General features: G+C 44.9%; 1 protein-coding gene across 6 annotated transcripts in view; it reads right to left on the minus strand.

Moving 5' to 3' along the window:
* Positions 1-992: 992 nt before the first annotated feature.
* IL15RA (interleukin 15 receptor subunit alpha) overlaps positions 993-19876 on the minus strand; it is a 36496-nt gene continuing 17612 nt past the window's right edge. Inside the window, exons 3-7 of one of the 6 annotated variants that reach the window (XR_014779449.1) lie at positions 18443-18640; positions 17899-17931; positions 10652-10727; positions 7016-8003; positions 996-3726 (exon numbers count right to left, since the gene is read on the minus strand). Coding sequence is in view for 1 of the 6 variants with exons in the window: in XM_084782787.1 (XP_084638913.1) it covers positions 7907-8003; positions 10652-10727; positions 17899-17931; positions 18443-18640 (404 nt within the window). In the remaining 5 variants the exon portion in view is untranslated. Of the gene's footprint in view, positions 3727-6692; positions 8004-10651; positions 10728-17898; positions 17932-18442; positions 18641-19876 lie in introns of those variants that run through there. The other 5 variants (XR_014779451.1, XR_014779452.1, XR_014779448.1 and 2 more) reach the window with 5 other exon arrangements.

Here is a 19876-nt window from a genome sequence, read left to right on the forward strand (position 1 = left end):
GATTTTCTGTGCCAGGCATGGTGGCGCACACTTTAACCCCAGCACTAAGGAGGCAGAGGCAGGTGACAGGTCGATCGTTATGAGTTTGATGCCAGCCTGGTCTACAAAGCAAGTCCAGGACAGCCAAGGCTACACAGAGAAACCCTGTCTCAAAAAAACAAAGCAAAAAAATTTTTTTCTTTCTTCCTCCTCCTCCTCCTTCTTTAAAAAATTATTTGTTATTCATACTGTATTCTGCCTTCATTGTGCCTGCATGCCAGAAGAGGGCACCAGACCTCATTATAGATGGTTGTGAGCCACCATGTGGTTGCTAGGAATTGAACTCAGGACCTCTGGAAGAGAGCAGCCAGTGCTCTTAACCTCTGAGCCATCCCTCCAGCCCTAAAAAATGATTTTTTAGTGTATACTTTCCTACTGTAGTATGCCACACAAATGGGCTCTTAACTCCCAGAATGCACTTGTGGAAGGGAAAATATATTAAGTTTTCAATGTTGAAGACAAGTATTTAAGTCTAGTCAAGAACTCACATTGAATGTGCATGCCTGAATTCCAAACTTCTGAACCTGCTGGTCAGGCCCCAGTTGACTGCATCCACCTAGTCTGCCCATTATGCTTAACAGTCCAACCTGTTTGTCCTTTCTTTCCTGATGGCAAAATTGCTTTCCTGTTTGTCTTTACTTCTACCACTACTACTCCTTTTAGAATGTTCCCTGTTGGCAGGCCACTGGAAGAGCTCTAGAGATCTGAAAGGCTAATGGACTCAGACATTTTGATCCTGCGAGCTTAACACTAGATGTTGCTCAAGGCTGGGGACCCTGGCACCGGCAGACCTGAGGTGCTGAGGGTCACAGCATCAGAAGCCTAGATAAGAGCTGTAACTCTAGAAAGTGCCACCTGCTGTTGCTTCCTGCTGTCTGCTGCCGCCACCCACTGCTGCTGAAAGGCAAAAGTTAAATAGCTTAACAGGGAGTGACCACTGGTGGTTAACACACAGAAGAATAGGCTTCCTCCCTGAGGACTAAAACTATGAGACTCTGGCCTCTAACTTCTGGAGCTCAAAGCTGTAAGCGTGGGCCATTTCCTAGGCTTTGGACCCTTAGGAGCCCAGGAGTCCAGATGCTGGAGGTTTCTCCTCATCCACCCACGATCTCTTGTTTTAGTTCCTTTTCTATTGCTGTGAAGCCACACCATGACCAAGGCAACTTATGGAAGAAAACGTTTATTGGGGCTTACAGTGTCCGGGACCATGATGGAGGGGAGCATGGTAGGAGGAAGGCAAGTGTGGTTTTGGAACAGTATCCAAGAGCTCACATCTGATCCACAAACTAACTGGAAATGGGTCTTACTCAGGTGTTCTGTTGCTGTGAAAAGACACTGCGACCATAGCAATTCTTACAAAAGGAAAGCATTTAGTAGGGGCTGGCTTACAGTTCAGAGGTTTAGTCCATTGCCATCATGTGGGAAACATAGTGGCACACAGGCAGACATGGTGCTGGAGAGGTAGCTGAGTGTTCTACATTCCAATGGGCAGGCACCTCAAAGCCCATCCCCAGACGCACTTCCTACAGCAAAGCCACACCTACTCCAAATAGTGCCACTCCCTCTCTATGAGGCCTTTCTCATTTAAACCACCATAGGTGGGCTTTGGAACTTCAGAGCTCAGCCCCAGTGACACACCTCCTCCAACAAGGTCACTCTTCCTAATCCCCAAATAGTTCCAGCAAGCATTGAAATACAGGAGCCTTTGGAGGCCATGCTCATTCAAGCCACCACGTTCCACTCCATGGTTCTCATGAGCTTGTAGCCATGTCACAATGCAAAATGCATTGAGTGCAACTTTAAATTCTCATAGCCTTTACATTCAAAGTCCAGAATGCCTTCTGAGACTCAAGCAATCTCTTAACTGTAACCCCTTGTAAAAATCAAAAAGCAAATTGCTGACTTCCAACATACAGTGGCACAGAATATACATTACCACTCCAAAAGAGAAGAATGAGTGTATGGTGATGAAACACGGGACAAAGCCTAGGAGGGAAGGGCTGGAGAGATGGCTCAGTGGTTAAGAGCACTGGTTGTTCATCCAAAGGTCCTGAGTTCAATTCCCAGCAACCACATGGTAGCTCACAACCATCTGCAATGAGATCTGGCCTACTGGCATACATGCAGGCAGGATACTGTATAAGTAATAAATAAATAAATAATCTTTAAAAAAAAAAACCCTAGGAGGGCAAACTCCAGGCCCTGCACCTCCATCCCTGACGTTAAAGGACTTAGGTGGCCCCACCTTTCCACATTTGCTACCTACATCACATTTCTCTCTCCTAAGATGGTTCCACTCCCTGTCTGCAGCTCTCCTTAGTAGGTATCCCACAGCTCTGCCACTTCCAACATCTTTGGCGGGGGGGGGTCTTCCACACAATTCAGGCTTCACTTTTACAATTTCCTGAACTAGGCTCGCTGGGCCTCCATGCCTATCCTCAGTAGCTTTTCTTGACCTCAGAAGATTCCACAACCCTTTACCTCCTGTATCCTTCATGACTCTAAAGCTAGAACAGGGCCAAGCCGCTGTCTACTTGGGATGGAGCCTGGCCCCATCCTTGAATTAGGTTTGCATAAACTTTGGTTTGCTTTTGCTCTTTAGGAACAAGTAATTCCTTAGGCCTTCTCACAAGTGGCAGGGTTAGCTGTGTGCGCTCTCACCCTGAAAATGCCCCTCCCTTTATCTCATGTTTTTGTTATCTCTTCCTGCACATGCTGTGGCTCCAACATTAAATTTCCTGATACTTTTTTTTCTCCTCAAGCTGTCCGTTTTGTATTTTTCCCTTGCTTGCTCTGTGTAGATTTGTGTAAGAGTGTTTGCTAATAACCAAATGACAAAGTCAATATTAGGCTGTCTTGAAATCTCCTCTAACAATGAAATTAGTCCAAAACTCTTCAATTCAGCCTCAGGCAGATTAATAGGATAAGGACAAAAAGCAGCCACATTTCTTTGTCTAAAAGCCACAAGAATGGGTTCTAGCCCAGGTGATAATATTGTGCACTTCTGAAACCTCTTGAGCAGGACCTCCACAGTTGACATTGTTTTCAGCACTAGTGTCTTCCAACAGCCCATTGAGCCCCACTTACAGAATTCAACTATTTTCTTGGTTCAAAGTCCTGAAGTCTGTTGGGTTCAGGGTAGAAGCCAAGAAAACTCATTTCAGAGACAGAAGCTTAAAATGCAAGTTTTATTTTCTGCTAGTGCAGGGAGGAGACTAGTTTGGGATCTGAACCATGTCCCTGAAGGGTGATTGCACAACATTTAAAGGACGGGAACATGAGTGGAGTGGGTTGATGTATTGACCAATCATATTTTGACACAAGAGGTTGAGCAAGGAAGTAAACTTGGATGACTAGGCCTTTCCAAGTCACCTGGTTACAGGGCCTTAACTCAGTTTTTGGACTTTGGCCTGGAATTTGGAATGATGTGGACAAGCTTTAAGTCAAGACAGGCAGCACATTTTACAACCTGTGCACCTTAGTTTAGATAACACACAATGGCACCTTCCCTCTTTACATCCTTTACTGGCTAATAGACAAACATGCAACGCCTGAAGAAACAGGATAGGACTTGGGTTCTGGTGCCTGGGATTATCAGCTCAGTCTTGACCCTGTCAGCAAGATGGAAGTTGTTCCTGAGATGGCTGGACCCAGAAAACCATCTCCTCGAACAAGTCTTTCACATTCCTCAAGAAAACAAACAACAACAACAATAAACAAAACACGGTCAGGAGTGTCAGAGCAGTACCCCACTCTTGGTACTGTCTTCAAATACACAACCCTATGAGGTCTACCCCACATCTAATGGAGAAAAACAACCCCAGGCAGTTCATTGGCAGCAAGGTCATTGCTGGGCTCGACCTGGCTGTTTTTCATTCATTCCATGTTCAGTAACCCAGAGTGCTAGGTGGGATGCTCTGTTAGGCCTAGTCCAGGTGCCACAGGCCAGGGAGCAACTGGCCTTTATATTATCAGGCATGAGGTATTTCAGCAATGTGGAGGAGGTTCCCCAGTATCAGGTCCAAAGGAAACATCAGTTCCTCAAACTCCAAAAGTGGTCCAAATATCCAGAAATGAGCTTAAGCTGGCCTATAGGAGGATTCCGGCAGTTAGATAAAAGCCAGCGTTGCTTGGGAACTTGAGAAACTGGTTCCCACTTGCCAAAAGAAGTCATTCCCTTTATCTCTGATAAAAGGGACATATGACTCCCATTAGCATATATGCCTTTGGTGACTATCATATCAAGTTGGGCCATGCTAGCCTCCAGCTCCCTCAACCTCTACTCCCCAAGCCTCCCTCCAGCTCACAGGCTCTCTTTCTTACAGATACCCATTTTTTCTTATAGCCGTCAAGATTTTTTTTTCTCCTCTTGCTTCTCTCTGCTTTCCAGAGACATAGCCTTGGCAATTTGGAATAAACTTTCCCCCTTTTCACCCTCAGTGCAGCCAGTTTGGTGTCTTTACTGGGCCCCTTAAGTGCTCCCAGAGTGGGTGAGGAGGAGGTACTACATCTTCACTATAATAACAAGTATAATGTGAGGATTTATAGTCAGAAAGGAAAGAGTAAAGCACATTCTCTAATATGTTTTAAGTAAATTACTGTGCTTCCCCCCGCCCCTCACAGTTTCTGTGTTAGCTTTGGCTGTCCTGGAGTTGCTTTGTAGACCAGGCTGGCCTCGAATTCACAGCATTCTGCTTGCTCCAAGTGCTGGGATTAAAGGCATGCGCCACCATGCCCAGCTCTAAGTTACTATGCTTAAGAGTCTTATAGAAAAAAAAATTATCTCTAATTTGTAAGTCCCACTTGCCCAGGGACAGATAATTTCATGAAATGCTGAGAGCTAATCTTGTAATTATCTGGCCTTGTTTGTAAAAAATGGCCACAAACCCCACTGCTTCTGTGTCTGTAAACAAAGCTTGCTTGCTTGAGATAACCGAGATAAGAAACCTGCATGACATCTGTTTGCCAAACTGAGCCCTTGATGGCAGGATGTGTGCCTGCGCGAACACTTGTAACCTTATGGGGTTCTGTTTGTTTTGTTCTTGCCTTTATAGCTGCCCCCCCCCCCCAGCTAATGTGTCTTGGTGTCAGATTTAGGAATCCCAAGACCCAGGGGTGGTCCTGGTAGTAGTGTCTGAATAAAAGCCTCTTCTTTTTTAAAATATATGCATGGTTGGGCTGGTGAGTCTCTGATTGACCCCAGAACCAAAGCAGATTCTTTCACAAGACAGCACTGTATAATGGCTCTCCCGTGCCAGGAACTGTGAAATGTTCGTTTGAACTGAGCCCCTCTTGCCTCAAAGGTACATATTCCTATGGAGCAACTAACAAGTGGACTCAAGAATTTAAGCTACTTTCTTTGACATTTGCTGGCCAGAAGAGAGCCATCATAGGTAGTCAGAGAAGATCCTTAATGGAAAAGTAGAGTGGGCCATAAGAACCTTTGGGATCCTTATATGTATTTTTTTTGTGGGGCTGGTAAGGTGTCCCAGCAGTAAAAGCACTGGATATTCTTGCCGAGGATATGGGTTAAATTCCCAGCACACACATGGCAGCTCACAACTGTCAGTAACTTCAGAGCAGGGGATCTGGTGCCCATTTCTGACCTCTGTCACCAGGTATACATGTGGAACATAGCTATACACGTAGACAAAATACTCATTCACATAAAATAATACATCTAAAAGAGCGTGTCTTTTGTTTCCTGTCCTCACTACTTTCTAACATCTAGAAGAAGGACAGAAAGGACACAAGAGTTTAATTCCTATATCAAGGCAAAATAGAAAAGCTGAAGGGGCATGGCAGAGAGACACAGAGAGAGAGAGACAGACTGACAGAGACAGAGACAGAGACACAGAGACAGAGAGACAGAGACAGACAGAGACAGAGTATATTTTTCCTGGCTTTCCTGGCTAATATGGCAGGAGGAGGGCAAGTAACGTGGGAAAAAGGAACTACAAATGAGATGTGTAGCTCATGAAGGTCACCTTGGGTGAAGATTTCATAGCTGTAGAATTTCCAGGTCCTTCAGAATTCTGTGTGCCTTCCCATCTCAAACTAAATGGCTTCTCAGTACCTGGCAGATTCTGACTTCCAGATCATTATGTTCACCCATTCATTTCATATGTATTGGCACTGGCCGAGAGCTGAGAATTAAAGGAAAATTACACTTCCCTGGCTGTTTTCAAAAGTATAGCAGCTGGTTACCAAAGATAGCTTCTGCAGCTGCCTCCTTTCCCTTCTGTCGTTGTCTTGCCCTTGGAGCTGGTTTGGCCTGTGCCTTGCTTTGACCAATAGATAGCAAAGGTTATAGGGTCCCTTTCTGGCCTAGCTACTTGAAGGGGTCTGAGAGTTTCTACTTTGTTTTGGTCCCCATGTAAACAGTCTAGGTAGTCAGAGGCCACCATGCGGTAAGGAAGCCCATGAGCGTTGTGGAAAGGCTTCCGTTAGTTTTGATGAAAGAAACCACGCAAACCGATGGCTGTCAGGGGGGAATGGCAGCTTATGCAGCAGGCGGTTAGCCTGCCTCCTGAACGCTTTACCCGTGGATGTAGGAGCCCTATTGACGCACAACCAGGACTCCTCTCCTACCCCACCTCTCATCCCATTGCTGTCCAAATAGTGGCATTAGCTGAGCAATGCTACAACTTTTTATCTGTAATTGTAGGAGTTATGAGACCTGGGATATGATTTAGTGGTAGAATGCTTACCCAACATGCGTGACAACCTCTTTTTATCCACTGCTCTGCCATAGATAAATAATAGTAATCAATTAATAAATAGAAAGAAGAGATGAAATTTGTCCTATGATTTTAGAAAGAGTTGTCATAAATGGTAGAGGGGGGAGGGAGGAGATGAGAGAGGGAGGGAGAGGGCGGGGAGAAAGAGAGAGGCGGGTGAGGGGAGGAATATGCAAGCATCTGATGCTAGCTGGGCTCAGCCTTGTCATAGTTGAGAGTTTGTTGCTTGTACTCACCATGAAGTTTGGTTAGAAATCCCACCGAAGCTGTGATCTGTGTGAGCTCTGAGCAAGGGCTTTTCCCACTCCTCCTTTTTTGAAAGAAAACCTGAGTTCTATCACATTCGACAACTTAATCACTCCTCTTTCTCCTTTCTTCCCCTGTGGAACACTTTTCTTTGTTGATAATTTTAATGTATTTTTGTACTGAAAATAGATATTTTATTTTGTCTATACAAGACACTTTCAAATATAAATCATATACAATATGTAGATATAATAGAAAAGGAAACATAAATATAAATGTATGTATACATTTTACATATATATATAAAGTCGCTGAGTTTAATTTTTGTCATGAATCCTATACAAAGGGTTTATTGGCTCAATTTGGCTCCTGCCTTGCTTTTTACTCTTCCAATAGGTACAAAGCAGCAACAGCCAAGTCTTCAGGGGCTCAAGTTCTGCTGTCTTCTTTACAGACATCTCCTCTGTGGAGTGGAGCCTTGGAGTGCAATGGGCGCCTTGCGTGTACTGCTAATCCCTGTAAACTGTAAACCAAGGGAACAGAAAATAGAGTCTTGCAGATAAGCTGTTTTGAGTCAACGTCGGAGTGTAGTAAGAGGCTTTATGAAGACCCTGAGACTCCCAGGCGTGCTCAAACTGCTTCTACTTTGGGAAGTCGGCCTCTGTGCTGCGCCAGGAGGATGGTGTCCTTCCAGTGTGCATATGGGAGGCACCCAGGTGCAGTAAAACAGTTCATACCTGAGACCTGAGGCACCACAGGAGGCCTGCTCCTGGTCCCCAGCTCCTGGTGTCCAGGTGATCCTTAGCTAACACAGAGCTGCCTTCTCGTCTTCCCTTCAGACTCTGCTGGGCAGGTTTCCCCGAGTCTCTGAGGTCATACGGTTAGGCTCCCATGTCTTCCTCATTGCTGCTGGTCCTCACGGTCATTGGCACTGCTTCCATTGTTTCCACCTCAGCACCACGTGGCTGGGAAGTTTGCCTGTAAAGCAGTTCATTCACAGGTTTAGAAAAGAGGACAGGAAAAAAAAAAAAAAAGAGGCCAGGGTCAACCTTCAGGCAGCGTATTTCTTGTTGGACATGTATGCCCACTACTGAGTGAGTTACATAGAAACATCAGCCCTGCTCCCAGAGATCTGTGTTGTTTAGAGATTAGGAAAACCTAGACTACTATGAATTTTAATCCTATGTGGATATTTTCACCCTCACTATCCATCCATGGGAGGTTTCCAATCATACCACCCCACCCTTACCCCCAGCTCTCCCAGGCCTCTGCTAAAATCTAGCACGGAGAGCAAGTCTAGAGAGAGGATACTAGACCAGGCTTGATAGCACTGATGGAGGTGGCTAGATAGCAAAGCAGTTTTAAAAACAGTTCTTAGCAGTGAGCATTAAACAAATACAGTAGCTGGGCTCAGTGGCGCAAGCCTTTAATCCCAGCACTCTGGGAGGCAGGGGCAAGCGGATCTCTGTGAGTTCGAGGCTAGCCTGGTCTACAAAGTGAGTCCAGGACAGCCAAGGCTACACAGAGAAACCCTGTCTTGAAAAAACAAAAACCAAAACAAAATAAAAAACAAACATTTCCCCCCTGCCCCTGCTTAAGAACCCCCAAATACAGTAATGTGCTCTTGGATGGCAAGAACAGGGACAGGCTCTGTATTCTGGCCGTGTCTGTTAATCTACCTGTCTTGGAGTTCCCTTTATTTTTAGGTCCTAAGTATCTTGGCCAGTGCTGTCTTCCATGGCTCATATAATGTCTTCTTAGGGACAAGCATCTTTTCAAACCATGATTAGGTAAGTAGTTTTGAATGAGACAGAAACCAATCAGAATCTAGGTCAGCTCACCAAAAGGCAATTGGTTGAATGGCAAATCTATCACTTTATTATGATACTTATTGGCTGTATATGCCAAATTTACCAACTAATTTAAGAATGTAGCATATTATTTATTAAAAAGGTACTAGACCTATTAAGTAAGTATTATCACTCAAGAATATAACTAAATTCAGGATATCAGATAAAAATTATTCAGCTGTGAAAATATTTTGAAATAACTTTCTATGTTTGTCAGCATGTGGCATTTTTTTATTTTTAAGAAAATTATTGAATATGTCATCTTAATTTAGTTGTTTATTAATTACTTCTGGGGCTTCTGGTATTTTTTCTTTTTTCTTTTTCTTTTTTTAAAAGATTTTATTTATTTATTATGTACAGTGCTTGAAGGCCAGAAGAGGGCATTAGATCACAATATAGATGCTTGTGAGCCACCCTATGGTTGTTGGGAATTGAACTCAGGACCTTTGGAAGAACAGCAGAATAGTTAGTGCTCTTAACCTCTGAGCCATCTCTCCAGCCCCATGTTTTCTTTTTTCTTTCTTTCTTTTTTTTTTCTTTTTTTCTTTCTTTCTTTCTTTCTTTTTTTTTTTTTTTTTTGAGACAAGATTTCTCTGTGCAGCCTTGGCTGTCCTGGACTTGCTTAGTAGACCAGGCTGGCCTTGAACTCACAGCAATTCACCTGCCTCTGCCTCCAAAATGCTGGGATTAAAGGCGTGCGCCACCACGCGCCGGCTGGGCTTCTGGTATTTATATCAGTTGATGTTGGGTTAATAGTTGTCAAGCCTTATGGGAAGTTTTGATTACTGGCTTTCTTTTGGGATCATCATTGTGTTTCAAATAATCTTCATTTCATCAAAACAGGGCTCAAACAATCAGAAATTTTGTTTTATTTTTTGAAATTTTGGTGGTCAAACCCAGGGGCTCCTACATGCTAGGCAAGTGTTTTGCCAACTGAGTACATCTCCACCTCAAGTCCTGTAACTTTATATTGATATGCTAGCTAATGTTTTATTCCTAGTGACTGCAAATTAAGTTTTAAGAATGCTGATAGTTGCCAGGCATGGTGGTGCATGCTTTTAATCCTAGCACTTGGGAGGCAGAGGCAGGTGGATGACTGTGAGTTCGAGGCCAACCTGGTCTACAAGAGTCTAGGACAGCCAGGCCTACACAGAGAAACCCTATCTTGAAAACAAAAACAAACAAACAAACAAACAAAAAGAATGCTGATAGCTATTCATGCACTAAAACAGAGGTGAGATTTAATATGGAATTAACAGTTATGTCGGTTGGTTATTAAATGATAAAAGTGCAAGGTCAAAGCCAATATGCCAGGTGAGGTTTTAAAGAAAGAATGATAAACATGCTTAGAGAATAATGAAAAATATAAACCGAGATGTCAGGAAGCCGAGGGAACTCACCACAAATGCTGCAGTGTTTAGCTGCTGTGATTAGGAACACAGACCTAAGGCTGACACGAACACTGCTAGGAGAAGGTGTACCATGTGTGACAAGCTCATGGAGGGTCCTGAGTGTGATACAAACTGCCTTCGGTGTGACTCCTATGCCACAGGCTCAGCTCCTGCTGACCCCGTCTCAAAAGCACATGGTCAGAGAGCTGTAGGAGACTGGAACGGCCCTCTGCTCTGTCTCTCATGGCTCCTTCTAGCTGCCACAGAGGGGCTGAGTATGAGAGTTCATAGTGAGGAAAGGGACTCGGCTTCTGAGAGAGCCTCTTGGAATCTTTATGATCAAGCTATTTGGGTGGAAAGGAAGATCCGGTCCTGTGCCACTCACCTCGATCTGATGTACCAGGCCAGGAAAACCACCACAACACCTGCTCCAACCAGAAGGACCGATGTGGAGATGGCCACTGAAACAGAGCAGAGCTCAGCTAGAACCCATCAGAGTCCCATGACGGCATTCATTTCCAAGGACTGGGAAACTGTAGGTAGTTTCCATTCTTTTTTTTTTTTTTTAAGATTTATTTATTAGGCATACAGTGCTTTGCCTGCATGTACACCTGCAGCCAGAGGAAGGCATCAGATCACATTATAGACAGTTGTGAGCCACCGTGTGGTTGCTGGGAATTGAACTCAGGACCTCTGGAAGAGCAGCCAGTGCTCTTAACTGCTGAGCCATCTCTCCAGCTCCTAGTTTCCATTCTTGCCTAGGACACATGCCCCTCTAGCCTGCTTTTGGGTTCTGGAGAGAAGCTCAGCAAGTAAGAGCACATACTGCTTTTACAGAAGAAGACCCGAGTTTGGTTCCCACTGCACACAGCGGGCCAGCTCTCAGCCACCTGTAACCCCAGCTCCAGGGGATCCGAAACATTCTTCTGCCTTCTATGGGCATCTGCACTCACCTGCACTTATCCCACATCCACCCCCATATGATTAAAAACAATAAAAATAAATCTAAAAATTATAAACAGAAAGTGAAAGCTGGCTGAAAATACAACTAAAGTCATTTCCAACAGGTCACAACTGTATACACGGGACATTCTTGAGTCCAGTGGGTGTTGGGGACAAACTATTAGGTCATGATGAGACTGCAGAAGATCTTTACTTTCACTAAACGGCTTTCTTTTCTGTTGCCCTCAGAGTTTTGCAATGTCACGGAAACAGTAAATTCATAGAAAGAAGACCATCTTTTCCAAAAGTAAATAAAACCAGCCTGGCATAGTTGTTAGAAAAATATTAGGAAATATAAAAAAAATCAATGAGAGATGTCTTGAGGTCTCAGACTTATTTTTTTCATATTTGCTGCATGTAAACTGTCTCCACTCTGACTGGTAGGCTTAGCACCCATTTACTGCTAGGGGGTGACTTATTGGAAAAGAGGAATTAGTGGTAGAGAGTGGTACTTCCACTTTCACAGTGCTCTTCCTGTTTCTTTTTGAATAAGAAAAAACAACTGCAGAATCGCCATCAGGAAAGAAGTCTCCCAGGCCACTGATACCACAAAACCATTGGATCTGGAGCCTTCACCTCAGTCTCTTTTCAATTATGTCCACACAATGCTGAACAAGACATTGAAACCGGACCTTCCAGAGACATTGAGTTAGTAGGTTGTATGCCCAGTTCTCCACCCTTTTGTGTTTCTAGACGGAAAAGGAAGAACTAGAGATTTGATATGAGAAGTGGGACGAAGGGAAGAAGGAGATGATGGAGAGGAACGGATGACTGTGGTGCAGGAAGCCATGGGAGCCACCGCCCCGCTTCCACTTCAGATCACAGTGTAGGATGGGACTAAGATGGGGAGGGTGGCAGAGATAGCCAGGGCCAGTATTTGGGGAGGATGGTGAAATCGCTGTGTGTGAACACCGAGGGAACAGATTCCTCAGCAAACCAGGCCCCGGGCCAACCAGGCTAGTCCTGCAGGAGCCCGGTACCGCATCAGGCCCTCTTTTCTCTCCCCTGCTGTCCTAGGTTCATAAGAAGAATTGAGCTCAGGACTTGAGGATGTAGTTAGAGTACTTGACTACCATGCAGTGAGACCTGAGGTTCTATCCTTAGGACTGAAAAAAAAATAAAAGAGATGCTGGATTCAAATCAGACATTTCATAAATTTAAGGTAGGGTGTGTGTGTGTGTGTGTGTGTGTGTGTGTGTGTGAGAGAGAGAGAGAGAGAGAGAGAGAGAGAGAGAGTATGGGCATTCTTGTACCACAGTGACTGTTTGGAGCTCAGAGGGCACATGTGAGGAGGTTGGAGGACAACCTCAGGTTGTTAGTTTTCACTGTTTACCAGTTTTTGAGACAGGGTCTCTGCTGTGCTCTGAGGTGAATGTCAGGCTGGCTGGCGCAAGAGCTTTTAGGGGGTGTCCCGTCTCTGTCTCCTACCTCTCCTAAGGAGCACTGTGATTACAGGTGTGAGCTACCACGCCATCTTAGCATGGGTTCTGAGGGCTGAGCGCAGGTCTTCACATTGGCAATTGCTTTTACCCACTGAGCCATCTTCCTGACCTCAATATCATTTAAAATTAGGAACCAGTATTTCATAGCAACTTAGGGCCATCCCTGGGAAAGTGTTCATTTTTTATTGGACAAGCAGATGAATGAGAGAATGGTGGTGCAGCTCCCATCAAATGCAGAGTACACTGACTACAGCCAGCTCCTATCAAGACACAGAACCGTTCTGGGAAACAGCCTTTTCACTCCTAGTGAACGAGGACAGCAGCGTAAGTGCCCTTGCAGCTGACACACAGGCTTGTGTTTTGTAATCAGGAGTCTTGGGCTGCTGAGCTGGCTCACGGGGTAAAGGCACCTGTTGCCTGCCTGACGTCCTGAGTTCAATCCCTGGGATCCATATGATGGTAGGTGAGAAGCAACTCCTATAAACTGTCTTCTGACCTTCATATGCACGGGCAGGCACACATGCACACATGCATGTATGCACGCGCACAATATAATTACAAAGTTTTAAAAATAAAATCAGGAATCTTCAATAACAGCCTATGTAAAAGCTCAGGGAGAAGATACTGGGATAACTGAATAAAATTCTTGACAAGAAACACTGTCAAGTGAACCCGTTGATAATTAAGACAACAAAAATATAAACCACATCTCCTCACTATTTATTAAAATGTAGGGCTGGAGAGATGGCTCAGTGGTTAAGAGCACTGGCCACTCTTCCCAGGACACAGGTTCAATCCCCAGCACCCATATGGCAGCTCACAACTGTCAATAATTCTGATCCCAGGGACCTGATACACCTTTCCAGCCCTGCAGGCACCAGGCATCCACATGGTCACAGGCATGCATGCATACAAAACACCCATGTACATAAAATAAAAGTAAAGTAACTTGAAACATTTTAAAGTCTCTAAGTTTTGGTATTCATTTGCTAATTCATTCAGTATTGTTCAGTTTTCTGTTGGGTTAAAAGGAACAACTTTTAAAAACAGCGATGACTGGGGCTGGAGAGGTGGTTGGGTGGGTGAGAGCACATACTCTCTTGCCGAGGACCCAGGTTCAAATCCTAGCGCCCACACAGCAGTTCACAACTATCTGTAACCCCAGTTCCAGGGCATCTATCTGATGTGACCTCTGCAGCTTCCTGTACATACAAGGCACACTTTCATACTTTCATGTAGGTACATATACATGACAAAGAAATAAAAATTTTAAAAGAAATGTGAGAACCATTTGTATAACGTATTTTAAACGTTACAGGCTGGTGGCATAGCTCAGTGTAGGGCCCTTGTCTAGCCTGCCTTTGGTTTCATCCTTAGCATAAAACAACAAAGCAAAACATCAGGAGGTTGGTTACCAGCTAATTGGCCAAGCAATGACTGTGGTCAAATCTTGTTGAAGTTGCCTTACAGAGCTATGCTCAGCTGATTGCTTATGTGTGAAGAAAACGCTCCTTTCCCTTTCTAGTGGGCGGAGCCTAGGAACATCAGCAGCATGCAGTGGGCGGTGGGGCCCTCAGAGGTCTAGAGTGGCTGGGTCGGATAGCATGCGTCTGGCAAACTTCAAAGGTGCTGCCACAGATGCTTTTACAGAACTAGACTGGTTTGAATTTCAATTTACACTTTACTAGCGGCCAATTAAAAACTCTCAGTGTCCCATTTTCACTTCTTTGCTAAAAAATGTGGCTTCTCTTACAGTTAGAACACCTTTATTTACAGGAAACACTTTTTAGAATTTAAGAATCTTTGCATTTCCCACAATCCCTTGCACAGAATTATCTTTGTCCTTTGTAGGAGTTCAGTTAATTTTTATTGATATGCATTTCAGAGGGTAGGAGACTCTTTTTTGATCTTTGCATCTCATGAAATCCATGAACTGGAAAAGCAAGTTTTAGATTCTAAGTTGCTTGAAACGCTATATAAAAAGTTTTACATGTGGATTTTCACCCACTACGTACACGTGCACCTGGGTTTCCAATTAGTTACCTTTGGTAATATAACTCAAGTAAATAACTACATGTCCAAAAAAGAGACTGACGAAGTGTGCTCAGCTCTACATGAAGGTAGAATATTCCATAGCCGATAAAGAGAGTAAGATGGTCTCTAGGTTGGATATGCAGGATTTCTAAGACATGTCACTGCCCTGGTGACCCTTCATTGCCAACTTGCTACAGCCTGGAGGTCATCTAAGAGGAGTAATGGGGAGATTGCCTAAACCAGATTGGGGAGTGTGTGTGTGTGTGTGTGTGTGTGTGTGTTCTTAGCATCCACAGCAAGCAGCTCACAACTGCCTGTAACTCTAGTTCTGGGAGGTTCTGCTGCTGCTGGGCTTCTGGAGCATTTGCCATCAAGTGCACATGCGCACACACACACACACACACACACACACACACACACACACACACACACACACACACGGGACACCATGCCCGGCCCAAGAACAATCTTTTATCAAAAACATTACAACTTTTTTTTTAAGAAAGCTATTTAACCAGGCATGGTGGCGCACACCTTTAATCCCAGCACTTGGGAGGCAGAGGCAGGCGGATCACTGTGAGTTTGAGGCCAGCCTGGTCTACAAAGTGAGTCTAGGACAGCCAAGGCTACACAGAGAAACCCTGTCTCAGAAAAAAAAAAAGTGAGCCAAAAAGTGAGTGAGCAAACGACATTCCTCAATAGCATCTGCTTCATGCTCCTGCCTGAGTTTCTGCCCGGACTTGCCTCAGTGACGGACTGTGACCTGTAAGTACAAGCCAAATAAGCCCTTTCCTATCCACGTTGTTTTTGGTTAGGCTGTTTTATCACAGCAACAAAAGGAGACCTGGGACAGCCAGTAAGGACAGAGAGGGGACATGCTTTGCCGTATGGGCTTGGTTCTGCACAGTCTAGAAGGAGATCCAGAGGCCGCTCCTGTCCCCAGGGACGCTTTGAGTCAGAGGCAGACTTTTTGCTCTTCATTCTGTGCCTACTTTTGATTGTTTTAATTTCAATTTTTTATCCTTGAGGTATGGCATTGCTGTGTAGCCACGATGGTCCTGGTACTCACTTTGTAACCCAGGTGGATCTTAAATGCACAGTCATCTTCCTGACTTGGCCTTCTGAGTGCTGAAATTACAGACATATGCCTCGACGCCTAGCTTAATTTTTAATGTCCAGGCCATGTGCAAATTATTAAGAATTTGAAAAACAAATAAAAAATTGAAAACCATGTGGAAAGACTAATGTGCAATGTGTCCTAGGGGAATATTAGTTTGGCTAATTATTATATCGTGTCCTTTTAAATCATGAAAGTGTTTTTGTTTACATCTGCATGTCATTGCATGAGTTTTTCCATGAAAATATTCTTCAAAGAGCCTTTCTAAATTGTCTTGCTTTCGCCTGTCTGTCTGCCTATCATCTATCTATCCATCCATCAGTCTATCTGTCTATCTACTATTTTTCTATCTACTTTTTTTCCTGAAGATTGAGCAAGTATTCTATCACCGAGCTACATCCCCAGTCCTCTTTGTACTTGTAATTTTTCTTTCATTTCTTTCTTTCTGTTTTTGCTTGTTTGTTTGTTTTGTTGAGAAAGAGTTTCTTTGTGTAATAGGCCTGGCTGTCCTAGACTCATTTGGTAGACCAGGCTGGCCTCGAACTCACAGAGATCCATCTGCCCTTGCCTCCTGCACACTGGGACTAAAGATGTGTGCCACCACGCCCGGCATTACTTTTAACTTTGACATAGGGTTTCACTAAGTTGTCCAGGCTGCCCTTGGGCTTGTAATCCTTCACCTCAGCCTCAGTACAGACCTTCACCACCAGACCTGACTTGCATTTTATCATTCAAGAAACTATTATAACCAGTAAACTACTAATATATTTAAAGCTACATTTGATTTTCTGGTGTTACTTAGTGTAAGTAAAATAGGACCACAGAAGCTAGTGAGCCATCCTCCACCAGGAAAACTTATGAATAGAAGACAAAAAGAATTTTGTCCATGGAGCTGGAGAGATGGCACAGTGGTTAAGAGCACTGACTGCTCTTCCAAAGGACAGGTTCAATTCCCAGCACCAACATGGCAGCTCACAACTGTCTGTAACTCCAAGATCTGACACCTCATACCAACACACATAAATTTAAATTAAATAAAATATTAAAAAAAGAATTTTGTCCATATTAAATTATAACCATGTTATTTTATCCTCTTAAAATATTTATTTTGTGTGTGGTGGTGGTGGTGGTGGTGGTGGTGTGTGTGTATGTGTGTGTGTGCACATGTGTGCACATACAATTACGCAGGTGCCTACAGAGGCCAGAAAAGGCTGTTATACCCCTGGAGCTGGAATTACAAGTGGTTGTGAGCTGCCTTTCTGGGTTGATGGGAACTGAACTCTGGTCCTCTGCAAGAGCAGTAGGTAATCTTTATGCTGAGCCACCTCTGCAGTGCCCTTTGTTTCTTTTCGAGCCTGTCAGAAGAGTCTTACTCTCCATACCCCACACCCTTTTTTATGACACTAGAGACCAAGCTTGAGCCTTGGACTTGCCAAGCAAGTTCAGTGCCACTGAGCTGCACCCTGGCCCTCCCTTCTCTCTTTCCCTTTTCTTTCTTCTCCAAGATCTGTCTTTCTCCTTTTCACAAACACTGTTTTTGTTTTCCTCCTGCATGGCTTATAAGCCTCTTTCTTTTTCTTCTGTAATGCTCCATGCCTTTTCCCAGTAGAAACCATTTCGATGGAGTAGTCTGACTATCTCTCTGCACAGTGCACAGTGCTCCACCAGCCTGGGTGAGGTCCATGCAACTTCTGGCAGAATGATGTTATCTTCTGGAGGCTCCTGTGGTTTGCTTACACACCCTGGATGTGAGTGGAGCCTCGTGGAGCTTAACTACGAGTAGCTGAACCGTCAAGTTCTTTTGTGGTTTATTAACTCCCTGCTTTGTACATCAGTAGTGTGACAGAAGCTACCAATCTTAAGTGATCATGTCCAATGGCAAATTCCATAAATAGGGGATTATAAGTTATTCTCTGATGGGGACATTTCAGAGAGGCTGGTGACTGTGTTAGAGCATCTTGAACCAGGCTGCTGAGCATGCTGGGTCTGCTTTGTAGTTCCTGGTTATAAACACGTAAGACAAACGAGTATACTCACCTTTTGTTGTTTTGGAACTGTATGGAGCCTTCCCTGCAGGGGAGAAAGGAGAGCTGAGTCAGGGCTGGAGTCCCAAGAGCACTAGGTTCTCACGAAGCTGAAGAGATTAGCTACGTATTAGAGCCATAAGAGACTCGGAGATGGCAAAAGTCAAACTGGTTTTAGCAAACCAAACAGGCTAGCTTGCAGAGGTGTTTGGTCACGCCAAAGCCATGCCTTAGAAAGGAGCAATAGCCAGGGGCTTCCTCACCCCACAGATCACAGCTCCACACTGTCAAATGTTCCTGCCATCCTCTGCCATGCACATCAATTTAACTGTCATATCTGAGAGGAGGGACTTCCTTCCTGGCTACCCTTACAGTGGGGATTGCAGAGACCAGTTAAGCACGATGGTGGGCAGCAGGTGACTGGGCCACCCAGTCAGTCCCGGCTTGAGCCCAAGTGGTCCAACGCTAGTGCAGGCCTCCTCCTGCAAGATCTCAACCCGGGTCTCAGAAGCAGTGTGTGGGGAACTGGCCGGTCCTCACGCAAAGCTTAGGCTAACCTGTTATCCCGAGGGAGGTGGAGGCTGTAGGCTCCAAGGTCATTGTTGTTGGAAGCGATGGGGCTCGGGAGGACCCGTGACTGCCTGTCCCTGTGGTTCCTGCAGAAGTTGGTTGGGCTGGTAGCAGCCTGGAGCCAGGCACAAGAGCTGTATCTGTGGCCACTGTGGTATCTGATTTGGGAAGTAAAGCTTCTGGCTCTGCAGGAATTCCAAGACAGAGACATAAAAACTCAGACCAGTGCCTGGAACCCAAGGATCCACTTTAGTGAGCCTGTCCGGGCTAGCCCATGCCCAGAATACTGTCCAGGCTAGCCCATGCCCAGAAAACTGTCCCCTAACTAGATGACATAGCTGTGCACTGGACAATGGGACTTGTGATAACTCTAAATAATACTCATTTATTATCATACATTAGAAAACAAACAAACCAGGAGATGTGAGCAGATATGCCTGCTCTTTGGAGAAGGTATGCTATATTCTTAAAGACTTGATGGCAAAACACAAGTGGAACTGTATTGCAGAAGACAGGTGGTTTTCCCTTTCAGTTTTGTTGTTGCTTCTTTAAAGCAGGGTCTATAGTATGTATCCCTGGCTGGCCTGGGACTTGTTAAGTAGACCAGGATATCTTCAAACTCATAAGGATCTGCTTGCCTCTGCCTGCAGAGTGCAGGGAGTAGAGGCGTGTGCCACCATACTTGGCTCCATCTGTTGGCATGACATTCGGAAATAAGAAGAAGCTCATTTCCAGCTCCCCTGAATGCTTTACCCGAGGAGAGTGCTGTGATGTAGTTCCTGCTGGCATGGAGGATGCCTGGGCTTAGGTTTCGGTCTTCCTTGGTCATCTCTGGCAGATGGGCATCCTAAGCTATAAACTAGCCTACCTCCTCCCTGCTCTCTACGCCCTTCCCACTGCAAAAGGGTCTTCCGCGTGGCAAACATCTAGGCTGAGGTGCCAGCATCCAGCATCTGCTGCCCTAGAAGCATGGTGTGTCCTGCCCCATACTCTCTTGGCCAGGCATCCACAGGGTAAGAAGTGCCCATCGCCCTCAGTCCGTTGGTACTGCCCATGTGTATCTCCCCATCCCTAACTCCCAGCCCTACGGAGCATTCACATCCAAGCCCTCAGTCCGTTGGTACTGCCCATGTGTATCTCCCCATCCCTAACTCCCAGCCCTACGGAGCATTCACATCCAAGCACCCACGATCCTGCCGGCTGGTGTCCAAGCCATGACTGCACATTCTTGTCTCAATGGGGAACATCTGACCAAGCATTTGGGACACAGAGGAAAGGCTGAGAGAGACTAGTTGATCATTCTTATCTCTTGAGTCAACACTGCATGACTCACTCCAAAGGAGCTTATGGATCCCTTCCACGTTAAATGGGTCAAGTTCCTACTACTTCCTCCCGTTTACATGCAACCTATTTGACAGAAG

Source organism: Acomys minous (assembly GCF_964271855.1).
Source record: "Acomys minous genome assembly, chromosome: 5".
NCBI lineage: Eukaryota > Metazoa > Chordata > Mammalia > Rodentia > Muridae > Acomys > Acomys minous.